The 20023-nt window shown below is 31.5% G+C and overlaps 1 protein-coding gene across 1 annotated transcript in view; it reads left to right on the top strand.

Moving 5' to 3' along the window:
• The window catches only part of PCDH10 (protocadherin 10), a 42181-nt gene extending 23628 nt beyond the window's left edge, over nucleotides 1-18553 (top strand). Inside the window, exon 5 of the mRNA XM_019749027.2 lies at nucleotides 17903-18553. Within this exon, the coding sequence (XP_019604586.2) occupies nucleotides 17903-17922 (20 nt within the window). The 3' untranslated portion in view covers nucleotides 17923-18553. The remainder of the gene's footprint in view (nucleotides 1-17902) is intronic.
• Nucleotides 18554-20023: the final 1470 nt, after the last annotated feature.

Below are 20023 nucleotides of genomic sequence, written 5' to 3'. Positions count from 1 at the left end.
TTTAAAAGGATTGAGGGACTATGAACTGAGAAGAAAAGTGGTGAGCTGACATAACATATATTAAGTGTTTAAACAAATACTACACAGATAGTGATCAGTTAATCTGTCTTTATTGAGAGCAAAAAAGAGAATATGGATCTATATTGCATTCTGAGAGATTTAAATTTGACATTGTAGGAAATATCCTGCCCCTGACATTGATATTTGCTCCTGAGAGATACGGAAACACTGTAGCATTACGATCTACAGACCTATGCCTACGCCCTCTGTGAGGTGGAGGAATAGTCCTCTGATGTATTTTTCAAAAAACACTCTTCCCCAAACTGGAGCTGGTAAAGGAGTGAAGAGGATGATGTTTAATTTTACTGGAGGATGAAGGAAAGACAATTGAAAAAGCCGTGTTTTATATCTACTCCCTTCCCTTCCTACTTCTACGGGGATGACTTTTGTCTTTCTCTGGAATTTTGAAAAGAAAAAAATTTGGTGTCTTAAACCCTTTCCCTCTCTCACACATTGAAATATGGATGATAAAATGCCCCGAAACAAGAATTAAGAAATCATACTCCTAGAAGAAAACTTGGGGAAATGTGTAAAGTGCAAAAGCTGTGTGAAATTGTCATATATATATAATCATATATATTTATATACATACACACAGACATATGTATGTATATATACACACATATATAGGTGTGTATATATGTATGCAATAAATAACATATTGTGTCTATTAAATTATGGATTACAACTTAAAGGTTTAAGACTTCATATGTGTAATATTTATAAAAAGAAGACATGTCTATAGATTAAAGAAATCTTATTTTGTTTGTCAAATATTGAACCTTCTCTTTACTGTTGGCTTATTTCTCTTATAATAAGAATTTTGTACTTTTGGTATCATAATATCTTCTGCTGAATTTTAAGTAAAACCTTTGGTTTTTTTCAGTTACTGTGACATGATTCATAATTAAATAAAAATGTAGCAGCCATTATTAATGATTCAAGGTCAAGTTGTTCAGCCTTCTAAAGCTTAATATTAACACATGCTTTCTTAATTATTTTGGAAGATATAGCAAGCAGGCTATATATGATCGTTATATTTTGGCTGATATTTTAGAGAGAAAATTAAAATGTAGTATTAGCTTGGTAATGCGGAAGCATGAATTAATCACACACTTTAAAAATATAATGAAAGTGGAAAATCATTAGCTAAATATTAATGCTAAATTGAATACTAATAGTATTAGATACTATTGAGTGCCCATTTTATAGGCATGAGAAGATGAAATAAGACATAGTAAAGGCATCAGTTTCATAAATACACAACCAGTGTTACAAGGTGATATTTATTTTCATCAGTCAAGGATCATGAAATATGCCCTATGAATCTCAGGCTATCGTAAATGATTTCAGGTTTAGATATATTAATATTTTATTATTATATAAATATACTTAATTTTATATAGGCGAAGGGGTTGTTTGGTATTAGACTATGTAGAAATGCTTTTTGTTGATAGATTGGGGTGAATTCTAACTTTTTTGAATTTGAATTAAGCTAAGGATTTGGGAAATCTATATGTTCAAATTCCATTTAATTTGTATTATAGAATGGTGTAAAGATAATTATTTCTCAAACTAACAAAATGTTATCCCATTGAAATTATTGGGGAAGGTAATTTTTTTTTCTTTGTAATGCAGGCTTAATTAGAATTATTTTTAGGAAATACCTGACATTGAATAATTTAATTTCATCTCTCAAACTTATACTTAAGCCTGAGTTCTGGAAAATAATCCCTGAAATTTTAAATTGCTTGCTTTGTTGGAATTCTTCACAGAAATTACATTTTCATGATGCCTATAAAAAGTGTGCTAATATATCTAATATCGGGGATATTACCTTCCTTTTAAATTAAAACATTGAATGCAGTTTACAAAGCACATATTGTGTTGCTTTAAGGTTAATTTTAAATTTTTGTCCTTCTCAGTCACTACGGTTTTTCACATTTCAATAGCTATCTAATCTCAGAGGGATGTCAATATATATTCTATTCCTTATAGTACTATTATATTTATTGTAAAGTAGTGACATGCCCGGTTAGAACTGTAGAAAGGTTTTTAACCAGCTGCTTTTGGCAAGTCCTCCCAAGCTACTGACAAAAACAGTGTGGTCCACATTCAAGAATACTTTTTGTTGAGCACCTACTGTGTTCTAGGCACAGTGGTCTTCAGTTTTGTTTTCCCTAGAACCAAATTATATAAATCTTCTCAAGGCCTGCTATCTAGGAAAATGATTCTGACTCATGAACTCATCACAAATTGAGGTGATAAAAGATCCATATCTTAATTTACAATACAAATATAATAACTGAATTGACTTAAATACTCCTGAGTGATACCCACGGGAAAAGTAGAAATACTGTGAGAACTCTGGTTGAGAATATAAAGGGCCTGGGATCAACTTCATTATTAGTGATGACACATAGCCTCATGCATTCTCATTTAATGTAAGGATATTGTACCTCCTACACAGACCAAAATTCTCAGGATAGGTCATCTGAGTGTCACCTGTTCTAGGCCATCTTAGAAACATGCAAAAGCATTTTAATTACTGGTATACTCCTGCCTCCAACCTTATGCAAGCCACCAGTCCTGTTTTGAGGGTTTTTTGTTTGTTTGTTTGTTTTGTTTGTTTGTTTTTTAATTATTCATTTGTTTTCAGTTACAGTTGACATTCAATATTATTTTATATTAGTGTCAGGTGTACAGCATAGTGGTTAACCATTTATATAATTTATGCAGTGGTGTTCTAATTAGACTAGTACCCACCTAGCATTATACATAGTTGTTGCAACATTATTGACTATATTCTCCACGCTGTACTTTAGATCTCTGTGACCAAAAAGAATGAATAAACTAACCTCAAGCACATTACAGTACTAGTGAAATGTTTCCAACTCCCTTTATGATGTACGTGAAACCCAAACTGCCTACTTAGTTGGATTGTGAGGTCCTTAGTAAGTACCTGAAAAAGACTCTGGTCACTATTTTCAGGATAGGTTTTCTAAGCATCACTAAGCTTATCCATGTTGACTTTATGATAACATGGAACGTTTAATTTCAGAGGATAGCATTTTCTGATTTTGGACTCAAAGTATGCATGTACTTCCTTCGGACTTACAGCCTACTGTACATTTACGTGAGTTGGTGAGCTTTATAACTGTCCTCGTGTCAGAGAAGTGACGTGGTGTGGGTAACATCTTTGGTTATGCAGCCAGTCTGCCAGTGTTCAAATACTGATCCAGCCAGTTACTAGCTGTGTGACCTCCGTAATTTCAGTAACCTTCCTGTAACTCATTTCCCTCATCCGTGGCATACATCTTCAAAAGCTCATTGTGGAGATTAAAATATTTAACATATTTATAGCCGTGAGTGCCTGACCCAAAAGAAGCACTCATTAAGTGTTCAAGACAATCACATATTCGGTTAAAATTGGAAAAAATGACATCAGCCTAATATGGAGAAAATTAAAATTCTGGGCTCCAATAGAATTAATGATGCTCCTTTTTACTCCCAGAGAAAAATCCGATGCCAAATGTTCTTTTCACAGTATATCACTATTTCACATGTGCAGTATATATTATTTCACAAAATACATATATTTTAAAAGTAGACTATCCCTATTTTCCTTTTTCATCTGTGAAACCAATGCAATGGGTAGACTACAACAACAGATATAATGCCCAGCGAGCCTGCTTTGTTTTATGATGATGTTAGTACAGCATGATGACCACTTTTAAAATGTTATATTCTGATTATTTTATTTGTGCATTTACAATGAGTGAAGGTACTTGATTATGGACAACACACAGCAAAAATAATCTGACAAAAATACACTTTTTTGAAACAACAGATTTTTATTTCAGTCTAAGAAGCAGCATGTTATGTTTGGTGATTGTAGAAAAATAAAGAATTTATATTTCTTCAGACGGAAATTTTTAGAAAATGATGCCAATGGCTATATCCAATTAGTCAATCTGTATTTCGGCAATGGTTCTAGTGTAAATTCTGGCCTTAGACGGGAGGCTGTTATTCCAAATAGTTCTGACATCCTTGTGTGTTAGAGACACAGATGCCCTAAAACCGTCATACAAAGTAAATGAAAACAGTTGGTTAGTGTGGAAAATTGGGTCTTTTTATAAGCTATACCAAAGATATCTATGTCTGCCAGTATTCGAACACACAGAAACTCAGCAATTTTCTTGCCTCTTTTATTTTCACTAAAATGCTTCTATCTGATAAACCTGATTGTCTCAGTCAGCTTATATTTATATTTTTGTACCTTTGTCTTTCAAAGTCAGATAAAAGTAGTAAATGATATCATAAGCCCATTGGAGAAATGCCTAAAAAACGGCTCAAACTTTACTTTCTCTTAATGGTTTAATTCATTAAGCTCTCTGTATAAATTCTCAGGATTTTTCGATTCTGTGTAATTTCAGTCTTCTGCCTTCCACGTCAGTTTTGCATATATATCACTATTTTGCCTGAACAACAAGAGATTTAACATCTAAATTCCAGTGCCAATGCGTTTAAACATCATATGTTCTTATTTCTTTTCATGTTCATGTCTCCTATAAAAACAAAGTTTTCTCATTTTCTATAAAATAATGAAATTTCCTGTTATGAATAGTGCTGGTTCCCAACTATGGAAGCTATGAAATTTTAAAACAGATTTATTTTTTTTCCATTTAACATATCTATGAATGAAATTATAATGTCAACTGTATTAAACATTTTCTCTCTTCTTAAAATGCATTGTTTTTAAAACCTTTTTTTTCAATTACAGTTGACATTCAATATCATATCAGTTTCATATGTACAGAATAATGATTAGATATTAATATACCTTAGGAAGTGATGCCCTCAATAAATCTAGTGCCCACCTAGTATCATGCATTGTTATTACAATATTGACTATATTCCCTCTGCTGTACTTTACTGTGCTGGTTTTCAATGAGTCAATGTTTTCAGTTTCTTATGTCATTAACAGATGAACAAGGTATTTACTTCGTTAGAATAAAATACATTTGGTTATTTTTGAGAGATCCCTTAGAGTGCAATCAGAAAAGGATTTCTAGAACTCTACTTTGGGGTCAATATCAGAGCGCCATCTGCATGATTTTAACTATTGAGAAAACGAGTGTGCTAGGAGCACAGAACTGCATGAACAAAAGTGCTGAATTAGAGAGCAAATAAATATGGAGAAGTGAATATGCTAGGATGCATATCTGTAAAACAAATCCAAGGTTAACAGTGGAACTTAAGGTTTGGAAGTTATATGTTAGATAGGTTAAGACACGTTTTGAATAATAATACAGTGACAGTGGTTAACAATTATTAAGCACTTATTATGAGCCTGGCACTATTCTAAGGACTTTTCAGAAAGGAATCCATTTAAATCTTACAATAACCAAATGAAATAGGTATTCTTGCTAGCTGCATTTTGCATATTATAAGATTAAGGAAAAGAGATGCCTAGTAACTTGCTCATGAACTCACCGTTAGTCAGGGAGAGCCAGGCTTTTTATTTGAGACCTTCTGATTTTAGAGTAAGCGTCCATAACCAACGTACTACTGGAATCACAGGCTTAAGAAATCGGAAACTATTTAGAAAGAAGTTAGTAAGGATTTGTTGTGTTGGGCTGTATGTTTGTTTTTGCTTTACTAACAGTGTGTTTTTGCAGTTGTCAAGCTTTGTGGCAATAAACCTGGTGGAGAATAAAAATGAAAAGATTACTAGTGGAGACATTTTGAAAAAAAATCTATAGTATTAGAATTCTAAATGTAGCAATAAAAAGTAAAGAAAGTGGTTGTTAAGAATGTTTCTCAAATCTTGAGACTGGATTATTGGGAGAAGAGCACACCCCAATACTACAGCTACTATTATTAATAATAATAAAATTCCTGTGCTGGGTGGGAGTCAGTTTTGATTCGAAACTGGTAAGCCAACTAGGAACATTTCAACCAGAGTGCATTTCAGTAGAATGGAAAAAACTAAGATAAATTATGTCTGATGTATATATCAAAAGTGTGGAATTTTTCACACTATTTAATTGTAAGATAGTGTAAAAAAATAACTGTACTTTCTTTTGTAAATTAAGAATTTTGGAAGTGAAAAGTAGACACGAGAAAAGATAATTGAAAATATATCAGGGGTTATTTGGGGATAGGAAAGACTTGATCAAATGTACAACCCCTTTAATTATTTAAAATATTTATTTTTAATGCCATAATTAAAACTGTCCCTGTATCTTCAGCATTTCTATGAGTTGCATACCAGATGTCCCTTGGGTAAGATTTACTTGTGAGTGTCTCTCTACGAAAGGACAAACCTGAGAGCAATATTTCATTTTTTAAATAAGATTCGGTTTCACAGTTATAATATAAAGTTAATTTAATATTAGTCTATGATCATTATCTGCCTTATTCTTTGTTAACATTTGAAGGAAAAATGTCCCATGTTGTTCTATAGATCCCTGATTTTATTGCTTCTGACACTATCCAAAGCTTGGGATAGTGGGGTTAGAATCACTTCTCTGAGCAGCTCATTTCACCTCCGGATTTTTGTTTTGTTTTGTTTTTTCGTTTTTCCCCCCACAGTTATCCTTAGAATTGAGTTACCAGCTATAAAACAATCAGGCAATTATTTTGGCTGCAAAATATTTTGTTACATTTGGAAGATTCAGGGTGATGAAATGCAAACTATTTCCAGATATATAAAGTATAATCCCTGGAACCTCTAACTGGATTCTGTGAGAAAAGAGACACATGTTACTTACTTTTGTGTACCCCCAACCCAGTCCTTCCACCTAGCACACCAAAATTAATGAAGACGTGTCTATTTTTCCTTCTGGCTTCTACTGTGAAATAATTAGAGTATTCATTTATACTTATAGACATTTGACTTCAGTATTCTTCTGTTTAAATTTTTTGCTTTGCTCTGTTTTATATTTAAACCCAGTCTACATTTTTTTTCTTCATGTTATTCAATGATTGTCAGTCTCTTGATACACCATTTTCCCTGGGCCTCATACTTGGACACATCCTGGTCTCCCTCTGGAATGCTCTCTCCTTTACAAAACCATTCCTTACCACGTCTGCTCAGCCATCTCTTACCCATCAATTAACATTCAACTCTTTTTACCCTTAATGAGAACCTTCCCAGACAAAGATGTGTGTGTGTGTGTGTGTGTGTGTATGTGTGTGTCTGTGTTCTTCTTGTAACTTATATATTTTTATACACGATTGCTATTTTAAAAGATCTTGCAAAATAATTGTTTGACCATTGGATAATTAAATCTTTTAGAGCAGAATCTATGTGTATCCATTTGAGTCTCAAGTCCCAGAACTTTGTCTGGAGCAAAGTAAATACCCATAAGTGCTTATAGACTACATCAATGAATCTAAATGAAACACCCTGAAACCAAGGAAGCAAGTGCATTTTTTTTTCTTCAGTAATCTAGGCATCTTCCCAACTTATATAAATTAATACAGTTATAGTGATATCAGAATGTCAAAACAAACAAACAAATAACCCCCACTCCCCCAAAACCAAACCATTTCCACTCCTAATATATTCTCCCCTGGATTGCATCTCCCTTCAACCTTCCATGACAGAGACGTTCTTTTTATGCCAGGCTTAACTATGCTGGTTCTTTCATTTATTTTTCTTTCTTTCTTTCTTTCTTTCTTTCTTTCTTTCTTTCTTTCTTTCTTTCTTTCTTTCTTTCTTTCTTTCTTTCTTTCTTTCTTTCTCTCTCGCTTGCTTGCTTGCTTGCTTTTTCTTTCTTTCTTTCTTTCTTTCTTTCTTTCTTTCTTTCTTTCTTGCTTTCTTGCTTTCTTGCTTTCTTGCTTTCTTGCTTTCTTGCTTTCTTGCTTTCTTGCTTTCTTGCTTGCTTTCTTGCTTTCTTGCTTTCTTTCATTCTTTCCCTCCCTCCCCCCCTCCCCTCCCTCCCTCCCTCCCTCCCTCCCTCCCTCCTTCCTTCCTTCCTTCCTTCCCTCCTTTTCTTTCTTTCTTCCTTTTTTCTGATTGATCACTTAATCTTTAACAACTTCTTAAGCCTCATTACCAACTGCTAATTTACAAACCTGTATGTAAATATTAAGTAAATATAAGGCAATCTTAAACATGAACATGTAAGAGGATTCATTGCAGATGCTGATTATGGCATGAGGTTGTCGATAGCACAGGGCAACGACGCCTAGAAGCAATGTATCTCCCTTTCCTTCAGGTTTCTGGGATTTTCATGGAACAGTTTTTAGGTGTTGGGTATTTTCACTCATCAATATTGCATAAATTACTTTCAGATTTTTTTCTTAGATATTATATGTTTTTATTATGGCACTGTGGCAACTAATGAGTATCTCAGATGCTTTCTTAAAAATAATGATACAAAATTTTGATATTTTTGGCAAGGGCTTTATTATGAGATATGTAGGTGGATATGTACATTTCTCATATTTTAATAATGATATATATACATTTCCAATACTATTTAACCAGAACCTATTACTGGTCCCAATAAAGGCTGATTAATTAAAATTTGAACTTTTTCTTAGATTTATCGTGATACTTTTTGTAGATAATGTATCACATGACTTCTACATTTATGTAGTTTATTATCTGGTTAAATATGTACAGCAAATTAAGATGAACCTCAATCAGACACAAAGTTTAAACTTCCGGAATGTAATGTAACTATTTAAAGATCTAACTCATCATTTAATTAGAACATAACTAAAGTGATTTTAAACTTTAATAAGCATGATATAATCTTATTTTAACAATTTAGCATTTTTGTGATGGTTTTTAGAGCTAAATTTGATTCACTGCCTATGAGTTTTTAAATCTCTAATTATCTGATTATGGATTAAATTGAAAGAGCAAGAGGGAAGTGGTTAAATGATTTCTAGTACATAACTAAAATTAAAATGTATACCTAATCTTAGATTTTAGAATAAATAATTTAAAATTATGTTTATTAAGCAAAGAAGAAAGAACATTTTATCTGGTATGTTGTTTATCTCACAAAAGCAAAGATTTCACTCTAGACAAGATTAAGAATTTTCAAATAATGTTCAGTAGTAATTAAGATTTTATTCATGTATGATAATTAAGCAATTAGTCATTGAATATAAATTTATATTTTAACTGAGTTTTATTTATCTCCTTTTGAATTCTGATGTCTTAATTTTAAATAACTTTGGTGGAAATATGTTTACAATGTATTACATGAAGCATAGTTTTACAAAATAATTAGAAAATATAAGCAACATTTTTGTAGAAAACACAGCGTAATATTTGCCTCAGTGGTAACTAATGTCATCTGTGGTGTAATGAAGCAGCAGTCTTGAGGTAGGCTTGCCAGTTTTAGCAAATATAATACATGACACCCAAATATTGCACGGAGAATTGTATACTAACAAATTATTCTTTATTTATCTGAAATTCCAATGTAACTGGGGACCTTGTATTTATCTGGCAACTCTTCTCAAGGTGTTGTTGGAGTTTATATAATCTTAGGTTTGCTAACCTACTTTAGTGTGCGAGTGTTTTTCTGGACACAGCAAAACAGTGGTCAGCTTTTACTTCTCATTGTGTTAGCATTTCAACACCCCTCTGAGCCTGTCATGTCTGTCGTGTGTGTGCTTTTTGAAAATAAACTTGTGTAAATTGTATTACATGCATTTTATTTAACAACTAAGAAGATTTTCCACTTATTTCATGGTTTCATTATCTGAGATTTTAGTGAAATTATTTTGAATCATTACCCCTGTGTATACAGGCTATTAGTGGTTAATAAATTAGATACACGGCTATGTATTTTTTAAGTGACGGTCTTATGTATTTACTCTTAAGTTTTTTTCCATCTTTCATTGCCAGAATTTATGCTTGGTTTTATATAAAAGGTGAAGTTGTACTCATTAGTATTAGTTGGTCTAATATTGTGAGACAATGATGTTATTTGTTGCAAATAGATCTATACAGACTCAACATCCCTGTACTTATAAGAATAACCAATCCCTTTCAGGCATCTTCCATGCCTTCTGCTTTGAAAATTAATGCTAATTTTAACCTTACAGGAAAGTGACTAATTTGATCTCCTTATAATGTTGTTTTGAAGGAAACTACTTGAAATACAAGTATCTAAATGCCAGTAAATATTATCAACTCCATAATTCTCAAGGAAAAAAAAAAGGAACTGTTTATTTTTTAAAGGAACATATGGGTATCTTTTTAAAAGGTTAGATACACAACATAATGGTATTTGTTGAACTTAAATGAAAGAATTCTTTATCATTATTGAGGTAAGATATAATTGAGTGGATTGTCTTCAAAAGAAATTCTGTGGGTTCATCTTTGCCAATGTAAAGGATATTATTTTCAAGTAGTTCTGGAACAAATTATTGTTTCTATATTAAGTGGATTATGATAAAGGATTTCAGAAAAAATTTCAATGATATTACAAAACATGGAGGGCAATGATCTGACAATTAGGTTCATGAACTTGTTGCAACGACATTGCTAACATTTTTTCATATCAGATGGATTATTCATTATGAATTTGTACCAACTGGACGAACAGTTAACCAAGTTTACTGTTTGTAAGTGCTGAAAAGGTTGCATGAAAAAGTTAGACAACCTGAACTTTTTGCCAACAATTCATGGCTCTTGCCATACGACAATGAACTAGCTCATCCGGCACTCTCTGTGAGGGAGTTTTTAGCCAATAAACAAATAATGATATTGAAACCCCTTTTCTATTCACCTGATCTAGCCCCCAGTGACTTCTTTCTTTACCCAAGATAAAAATTGAAAGGAAGACATTTTGATGACATTCAGGACAACAAGAGTAAGATGACAGCTCTGATATCCATTCCAGAAAAAGAGTTCCAAAATTGCTTTGAAGGGTGGACTAGGCACTGGAGTCGGTGCATAGCTTCCCAAGGGGAGTACTTGGAAGGTGATCATAGTGATATTCAGCAATTAGTTATGTAGCACTTTTTCTAGGATGAGTTCACAAACCTAATTTTCAGAACTTGAATGTTAGTGTTCCAGTTCCAATATATGCCAAGGTAGGATCAAAGCATTTAAAGTTTAATTCAGTCTCCAAACTTGATTTTAAGATACCAATGAGTTAAGGGTGGTTTGTTTATCAAAGAGAGCCTGGCATAGTGGCCAAAGTATTCTGGGTAAGGTCCTAATTTTTTCCCCCGAAGGAAAACTTGGTAAGCATCCAAGGCATAATTTTTTTATGTTTTTTTTAAAAAGTCTGGAATCAATCACTTCAATGTATAAAATTCTATGCAAATGTGATATCATAGTAGTTTTCTTTAAATAAATAATTTAAGAGTTTAATGTTTTTAGTTTTAAAAAAGATATTGAATATTGGCAATTCTTCTGTCTAGATGGAAAAGCTATACATGATTACTGTGTGTTTTTAGATATCTTGCTCATGTCAATTCAGATATTGATAAAGCATATTGTCTCATTAAAGTAGTTGATATACTATCCCTGTTTTTTGTTGTAGAATGCAAAGCACTCTTAATATAACTAATTAGAGATACATATCTTTAAACCAAGCAAAATTGAGTTACTATAATTACACTACCCTGTTAAAAATATCAGTGTTAGTTGGCATGGTCACTGTAACTCACAGAATAGATATTTCCTTCTGAACCAACTTGTAAATGTACTATTGTCTTTGTGAAGGGGCAGTTTTATTTTATTACATTATTTTTTGCTATTTATCTATTTATTTATTTTTCAATTATAGTTGACATTCAATATTATTTTGTGTTAGTTTCAGGTGTACAACATATGATTAGACATTAATATATTTATGAAGTGGTTCCCCGAATTAGCCTACCACCCAGCTGGCACTATACATAGTTATTACAACATCATTGACTATATTCTCTATTCTGTGCTTTACAACCTGGTGCCGATTTTGTAATTACGCATTTGTACTTCTTAATCCCTTCACTTTTTCCAAGCAGCCCCCCAGCCACTGTGAGGAGGTAGTTTTAAATTATTGTACATACACATGTACATGCAGACACATGCAAGTATATACAAATTTCTGAAAGCCTGTGGATCCTCTAACCCATGGTGTATCAGGGGACTTACTTCCCCATACCAGACTATGTGACAGCACTGGTGTCCTGTCATACATGTGGACTGTACTTGTGAACCAATAGAGACCCCTGTTTTCAAGGCTGTTAAGTTTTTGATTTAACAATAAAATTTGGTTTATAAATAAACCTATGTAATCATAAATTCTGAAATTTTCACTTGGTTGTAATTTCAGGGCTTTGCCCAATGCATCAACTCTATTTGATCGCAAGCTTATAAAATAAATTCCTTCTTTGCATACACCATTCTTAGTGAGATAATGAGGCCCGCTTAATTTTGAATCCATAGCCTCAAATTGGTATACATTCTCACAACTAAAATATAGCCGTATTGATAGCATTAGATTCTGAGGCTGGATGGTGACTATTTAATGGTGCCAGAACTGTTAGAGCCAGCATGGCTGTGTGGAGAATATTACCCTCAACGTGCTTGTCTTCTCTTGTAGAATTCCTTCATTTTACTCATTCAGTGCTGCACATTTCTATTCCACAAAGCTACACTTGCCAGTTTCTTCTCTCTTAAAATACCCATGCTTTTATCTTTTAATCTAATCAACCTTTATTAATTGCAAATTATGTTGTAATCATTGCATACACATATAAACTGAACTAAAAATAAACTCTTGGCTTTACCAGATTATTTCTTACATGAGAGGATTGTTGGAATTACTTATTTCACAAAATTTTCTTTCTGGAAAACTAATTAAGTTTACATAAGGAAACCACCTCCTTGAAACGGACTCTTGTTTTCTAGATATATTTTATAATCCCTAAACTCTGTCAAATGAGAGTAAAGAAGCATACTGTTTGATGACAGGAAAATGGGAAATTTAATATGAGGATGGTGTGAGCATGTGGAAATAAACATAAGAAGTCAAGTTTATGCTACACTAAGCTATTATTATTTGATGGAAAAACAATATATATTAGCAGAAAGCTTTTGTTCTTTTTATAATTCATAATAAGCCATAGTATGTAATCCTTTTGTTTTATATACATAAATATATATATATATATATATATATATATATATATATGCAAAAGTAATTGTGGTTTTTGCAATTATTTTTAACCTTTTAAACTAAAATTACTTTTGCACCAACCTAATATACATATATATGTGTATATATATATATATATATATACATATATGTACATATATATAATTTCAAATATTTTTGTAATTTTTGTGAGGAGGAAAAATTTTACAGTATGAACAATGCACAACTATTTAAAAAAAATAAAAGCAAGTATAAGGGTGTCCAAGTGGGGATGTAAAAGACAAATCAAACAGTGACCCACTTTTAATAGTTAATACTACTATGTTCATTTCCAGACTTTAGTGTTAAACAGAAAAAAAAAAATCTTTAAAGAGATTTTTAAAGAGAACCCTCAAAACTGGTTCAAGAATAAGACAGGAAAATAAAAATAACTGATTATTCCCCTGGGTAGATCTCTAATGGAGGCTTACTTTTAAACTCTTTAAGTTTATGATCTGCTTTTACACAGGGAACAGAGAGCAGGTGTTTCTGACTTCTCCAAGGGGTAATGGGCTTCAACTCTTGTGTGCTAGATTCACCGTATATATAAAGAAGTGCCCTGACACGAGGCTCATTAAACATTTGGATGAGCTCCGCAGTAGGTTACTGATCTCAGGCTCTAAAGTGTTTCACTGTAGTAGAGTCTCATTCATCTGGGATGTTTGAAAGTTGCTCTTTCTTTCAGTTGCAGAAATAGATTAGATTACTTCACAAGCTTTATTTATTGCTTTAGCTTCTGTGGTTTATTCTATCATAAAGAATAACGGACAGTATTTTACTTCCTGCTATGCATGTACAGAAATGTGGATATTCAAATTGGTAAAGTGTCATTTCATTGCATTATACAAAATTGTTTTTCACCATTCTATTATATTATTATACATGGTAAAAATATGACAACAGTACCGATATTTTAATAATTGTTTTTGCAACATATGTTTATTTGCAGTGATGCTTCTGAAGTCATTCGTCATAATTTTTAAATATTCCATAGTTCAATATCATTTTATAAATTATCAAAGACAATAACAGGATCCCACAATATCATAAAAATATGCATCATGGAACATTCATTAAAAATTATGTATGTATGCTAATTACATACATGCATATATATATACATATATATGTTAAATATACACATACATATATGCTAAATTATAAGGTGGGGATTTGAATATCTCTTTTTCATTAAGTGTGATCTTTTTAATCTATATTTCAGACCGTAAGATGGTGTCTTAAATGTGACATTTCTATGACTCACTATTAAGAATAAAGGCAGTGAATGAATAAATAGAGGTCAAAAGGAATACTAACAGTCTCTTTCCTATTACTTTTGATTTTACTGAAAAGAAAATCTTCCAACCACATCAAGTGACCAATTCCCCACATATGCTGATGAATAGCTAGGGGGAAAAACACATTTGTGAAATGAAAAGAAAAGGAAGAAATCCTCCAAGTATGCGTTGATAATTCCAAAACGTATATTGAATACATCAGAAAGCATAGCGATTTGATGTATTTGACCCATTCTCTCCAGCCTGAATTGCTTTTGTAAATGCATAGCCATAATAGTTAACATTGTCATTGGAACTGGCTCTGTAATAACATTGATTTTTTTTTAAGTAATATTTTTGTGCTACTTGTCCACTATTAACCCATTCAGTTCCAAAACAATAAAGATTATTCAGCATTCAAACTCACCTCTTAGAAGCCTTAAAACAAAATGTATGTGATTATAACTTTAAGAATAATAAAATATTTCATTTGCTCTAGTTTGTCTGGCAGTACTTCATATTTGGCAAATTAACTTCTGAAATAGGAAAACTCTGCCCTCCCCATTCTAATTTGTCTTGACCTTCAACCTCAGCTCTTATACTTGTCCTGTTTAGATTTGCATTCCTGAATTAACAGAAAGGTCAGAGGAGGTAAATTTAATAAAATGTGATTATATTATTATTTTTTTAAATTAAAGTTTATTGGGGTGACAATTGTTAGTAAAGTTACATAGGTTTCAGGTGTACAATTCTGTATTACGTCATCTATGTATTAATATCATGTTGTGTGCTCACCATCCAGAGTCAGTTCCCCTTCCATCACCATATATTTCATCCCTTTTACTCTTATCTGGATTAGGTACACTTTAAATATAAACAGCATAAAGGAACCTTAAACAGAGATTAATAAAGATACCTATTAAGCGAATGTTTATATATAAGGTATTGAGTATAATGTGTGCCAAATTTCTGTATTCTTTTAACTGCGACCCACTTTAATAATGCAGCTCTTTTTGTATTCTGACTAAATCAAATGAACACATAATATCAATGATAGTAGCTTTTCTCATAAGTAATATTTTAACCTAATTAGAAATATTTTACAGATGTAAAGATGTGCTAGGTTGACTAATTTCTGTATTTATACTAAGATGTAGCTTTTCAGTATATTCATTTCTTTCCCACATAATGAATTAATTTATAGATTGGGTATAGGTCACTTCTGAGATCCTTTTGTCCTTGAACTACTGGAATGATGTTACCTATAAATCAATGTTTCCTGATTTATACAATTTGAAGAAAAAAAAAGTGAATCTGTAAGTAGTGTCTCCAACTTATGTTGAAAGGAGTAATTTTCCCTGTAGGGTGATCATATTTCCTGGGTTGTCCAGGAGAGCATAAGATTATAGCTTGTGTAATTGTTAATAGCACTTTCTTTTACTCACACCATTGTTCAGTTTGGAGAATAAGTTATTTGGTCACTATAATTATTTGTTCCAATTCTCTTTATAAACCTGAATTTGTATGGTGGCTAACTATTCTAATTTACTAAGAAGAATTTAAAATTATGATTGGTATAAACAAAATGTATTTAATTCATTTATACTCAAGTTTATCATGAAACAGGGAATTTGAATTCAAGGGCATAATAGGATTTAATTCTTTTAAAAGGGTATTTAAAATACAAATTTCTATTTGCTAATAGAATCTCTCTGTGTCATATGACCAAATAAGTTATAATAGCTACCATGTAGTCCTGTGTTTTAGCTATGTAACTCATTTTATAATTCATGGTATTATATGATATTATAAAACAAAACATGTTTTGATAATTTTCAATACTGGTTATTACTAGGTGTATTTATCTATGCATTTGCACTTTAATTTCTGTCAGTGGTGATGTCTGACCACTATCATTTTAATTGATGGGTCTTTGATAAAAGGAACAAGTAAAGAAACATTTTTTTAAATTTATTTTTTAAATTTATTGGGGTGACAATTGTTAGTAAAATTACATAGATTTCAGGTGTACAATTCTGTATTACATCATCTATAAATCCCATTGTGTGTTCACTACCCAGAGTCAGTTCTCCTTCCATCACCATATATTTGATCCCCCTTACCCTAATCTCCCACCCCCCACCCCCCACCCCCCTTACCCTCTGGTAACCACAGAAACTCATAGACACAGACAATAGTTTAGTGGTAAAGAAACATTTGATGGTCAGTCAGAAACTGAGTTTGTGAGGAAAAATAAATGAGAAAATTAGGGAAAGTAAATTAGGAAAAAGACATAATTACATAATCTGCTTGAAATGAGTGGTAATATCTGAGGAGAGGAATTGCATGGATAAGCATATCACATTTGTAAAAAAATAAATGCCAACTATTTAACAGGTTGAAACAATTCAGTTATGCTAAGTAGTGCAGTTCTTAATTTTTAATGAGTATACATATAAGGTGATTTTTATTATAATGGAACTATCTTGATTTTCAGCAAATTTCTATTATATACCTGTTATGTGCTGCATACTGATCTAAGGGATGCTGTATCTGTCCTTCTTGTGCTCATGGTCAAATATTACAAAGATTATGGGGAGGTGGGAAGAAATATATTTTATCACTATAAATAAATACAATGCTTAGAATCATAAAATCCGAATGATTGAATCTGGATTCTGCTTCATAATGCAATATATTTTATAAGACTGGACCAAATTTGATAATATATTTTTCTCTCCTTCATCTTTACCCTCTTTATGAGAAAATGGAATCCTTTCAGGGAATCAATTTACTTATTTAAACAAAAAATTGTAGACCATATAAAGGTTTGATTTTTATATAATTTTAAAAAATGAGATAAAATAAACCGAGAACATGTGAATTAGCCATTACTTTTTAAACTACATAAACACTTTCTAAGTACATTTTTCTCTGTTATATATTGATTTAATATATATAACTAGTAGTTTATTAAATTGAATATATAATAAGTTTCTCATAGCTATTCTAAAGATTTGTTCTAGAAATGTAAGGGCCACACATTTTTTCAATACTTTGATCATGTGTAAATAGTAAAGTAGGGAATGGTTTATAGATAATTTAAAAAAAAATAATCTCCACACAATCAGTGCTTGGTATATAAAGTATATATTCCCCATGCAAAACTGATTTGTAAAAATGTCACAACTGTCGTCTTCAGAAAGCCCAACAGCAGAATAAATGTGCCCATTAGAAACCAAGATAACACTGAAATATTTTGACGCTATTGGTGACTGGTACGGGGATACAACCCATTTCCATTGTACTTGTTTCTGTTCTAATAATGTTCAGTTCTAAACACTGAAAGTCAAGCTTATTTTCTTAGAGTATTTTCTTTTTTCTTTCTCACAGCACGGAAAAGGATATGCTAGTCAATTCTACAGGACTTCCCTGAAGCAGCATGATTTGCACAAAGTCGACCAACAAAAGCATCAACTTTTCAACTTCATTATCTTGGCCATCCAGTTAGTTGTGTGTAACTGAGTATTAGATAGCCTTCGGAGTCACGGTGGCCACTTACAGGACCTAATTGCTCTCAGCAGGCCTGAGAAATGAGTTGAAACGTGCAGAACTGTAGAAACTTTAGGCAACTGATTTTGCCTGTCCGATCAGTGTGTGCCTGTTTACAGCACTATATATCTTTCTCTCTCCAAATGTCACTGAGCCCTTTAGATGTTTATATTCACCACGAGAAGCCAGTCATAAGGATAAAGGAAATTTCTGCATTATAAATGCAATATCACTGTTTTAAACTTGACTGTTTTATATTATTTTTGTGTGATCAAGTGTTCCCCTAACTATTCCAACTTTACAAGAGAGATTGTGATTATGTTCTTTTCACCTGTGGGTCATAAAAAATGTTGTATTCTGAAGACCCACAAAATATCAAAGACATTCTGTAGTTTATACACCGTGTTGCAAAGTGTTTACTGTACTATTTCAAAGCTTCTAAATAAATATAAAATATATATATATATATTATATTATATAATTTTCCTAAAATGTGGTACAACTCAGTTGGTTTTTAAATGGATTCATACAGTCCATATCATACAATAAAGTAACAGGTAATTCAGGGTCCCAAAGATAAACTTACTAAGAATAAAAACAATCATTAATAGTTTCCTCCCAGTTTTCATATCTTATTCAACCCTGTTTTTCCTTGTTTAAAAGAAAATGAAACTCTAAGCTACAAAATTTTGCCAAGAACTTGTACTGAATTTTCAATGCCAAAGATATAGCTGTCGATGTATTATCAGAGGAGCACTGAACATGTACTATCAAAATATCTAACAATCTACATTATTTTCGATTCTATTTCTATGGCTTTGAATGTAGAATCATTTAAAGCTTTTATAAAGAATCTATAAATTCATCTGCATTTGTTGTTAGAAAGAAAACAAACACTGGTTGTCTGTACATTTTGTGGTGTAAAATATGTAATTGAAGATTACTATTTTAAGAAGTCCTCAATCATGACTCACACAGAATTTTATTTTACATAGTTTTGCATAGTTTTGTGACTTCTAATAACACATGCATATAAAATCTATTTATAACTCTATATGACTATATAGAGATATATAAATATCTGAACTGGTAAAGAGTAATTATAAGATATAAAGAAACTCTAAATTTAAAACAAAGTAAATAAATTTAGAGATAGAAAGATGGTACTTTATTGTTTCAGTATTATCTTACGTGTGGAAATTGTATAGCTTTCATGTAGTGTTTTATTAATGAGAAGATTCTTCATGAGTCAGTCTTGAAAAGTGAAGGTTGATTTTTAATTATTATCAACAAGGTTAATTATTAAATTCAGTAGAAAGCTTTTTTTTTTCCTTTTACAAATTTTCTTTTTTTTCTAATATTGTGTATTGCTTATTGAAACACAATTAAGAGAATGAAAATTCAGAGAATTTGAGATATTCTCCTAAATTAAAAACAGAATTGTCACAGCTCCCATTTAAAAAAGAAAAAAAAATTCAAAATTATATCTAAAGATTGGCCCAACCCAAATTACAGACTTATTTTAAAATGTTTCCCTTAATTTTTAACTAATCTTATTTTCAATGCTAGTTTGAGCTGTGTTATGTTATTAAAACATATACCCAAAATTAACACATTACAAAGTTTTTCCACTTAATTTTATGTCATTTAAATGGGAATATTTCCCTTAGGTTTAACATTAAACACATACATACATTCTTAGGTCCTAAATATGCGTATTTGAGTGATATCTTGGTGTTGCTTATTTTACTGTTATCAAATTAGATATTAATATATCATAATCACAATCATTTATGTAAAATTGGGGACCCTTTAAAAACATGTGAAGCTAATCTATCATTTATGACACAAAAAGCACATACATTCACTAAGTGCAGCAGCAAAATTTTTTCAAACTTTTGTCATTACTACATTAACATTTTGAATTATGGACTATTTTAAGTGAAGAAATGTTTCAATATA

This window comes from Rhinolophus sinicus, linkage group LG07 (genome assembly GCF_036562045.2).
Source record: "Rhinolophus sinicus isolate RSC01 linkage group LG07, ASM3656204v1, whole genome shotgun sequence".
Classification (NCBI taxonomy): Eukaryota; Metazoa; Chordata; class Mammalia; order Chiroptera; family Rhinolophidae; genus Rhinolophus; species Rhinolophus sinicus.
This window is presented reverse-complemented; position numbering and strand designations above follow the sequence as displayed.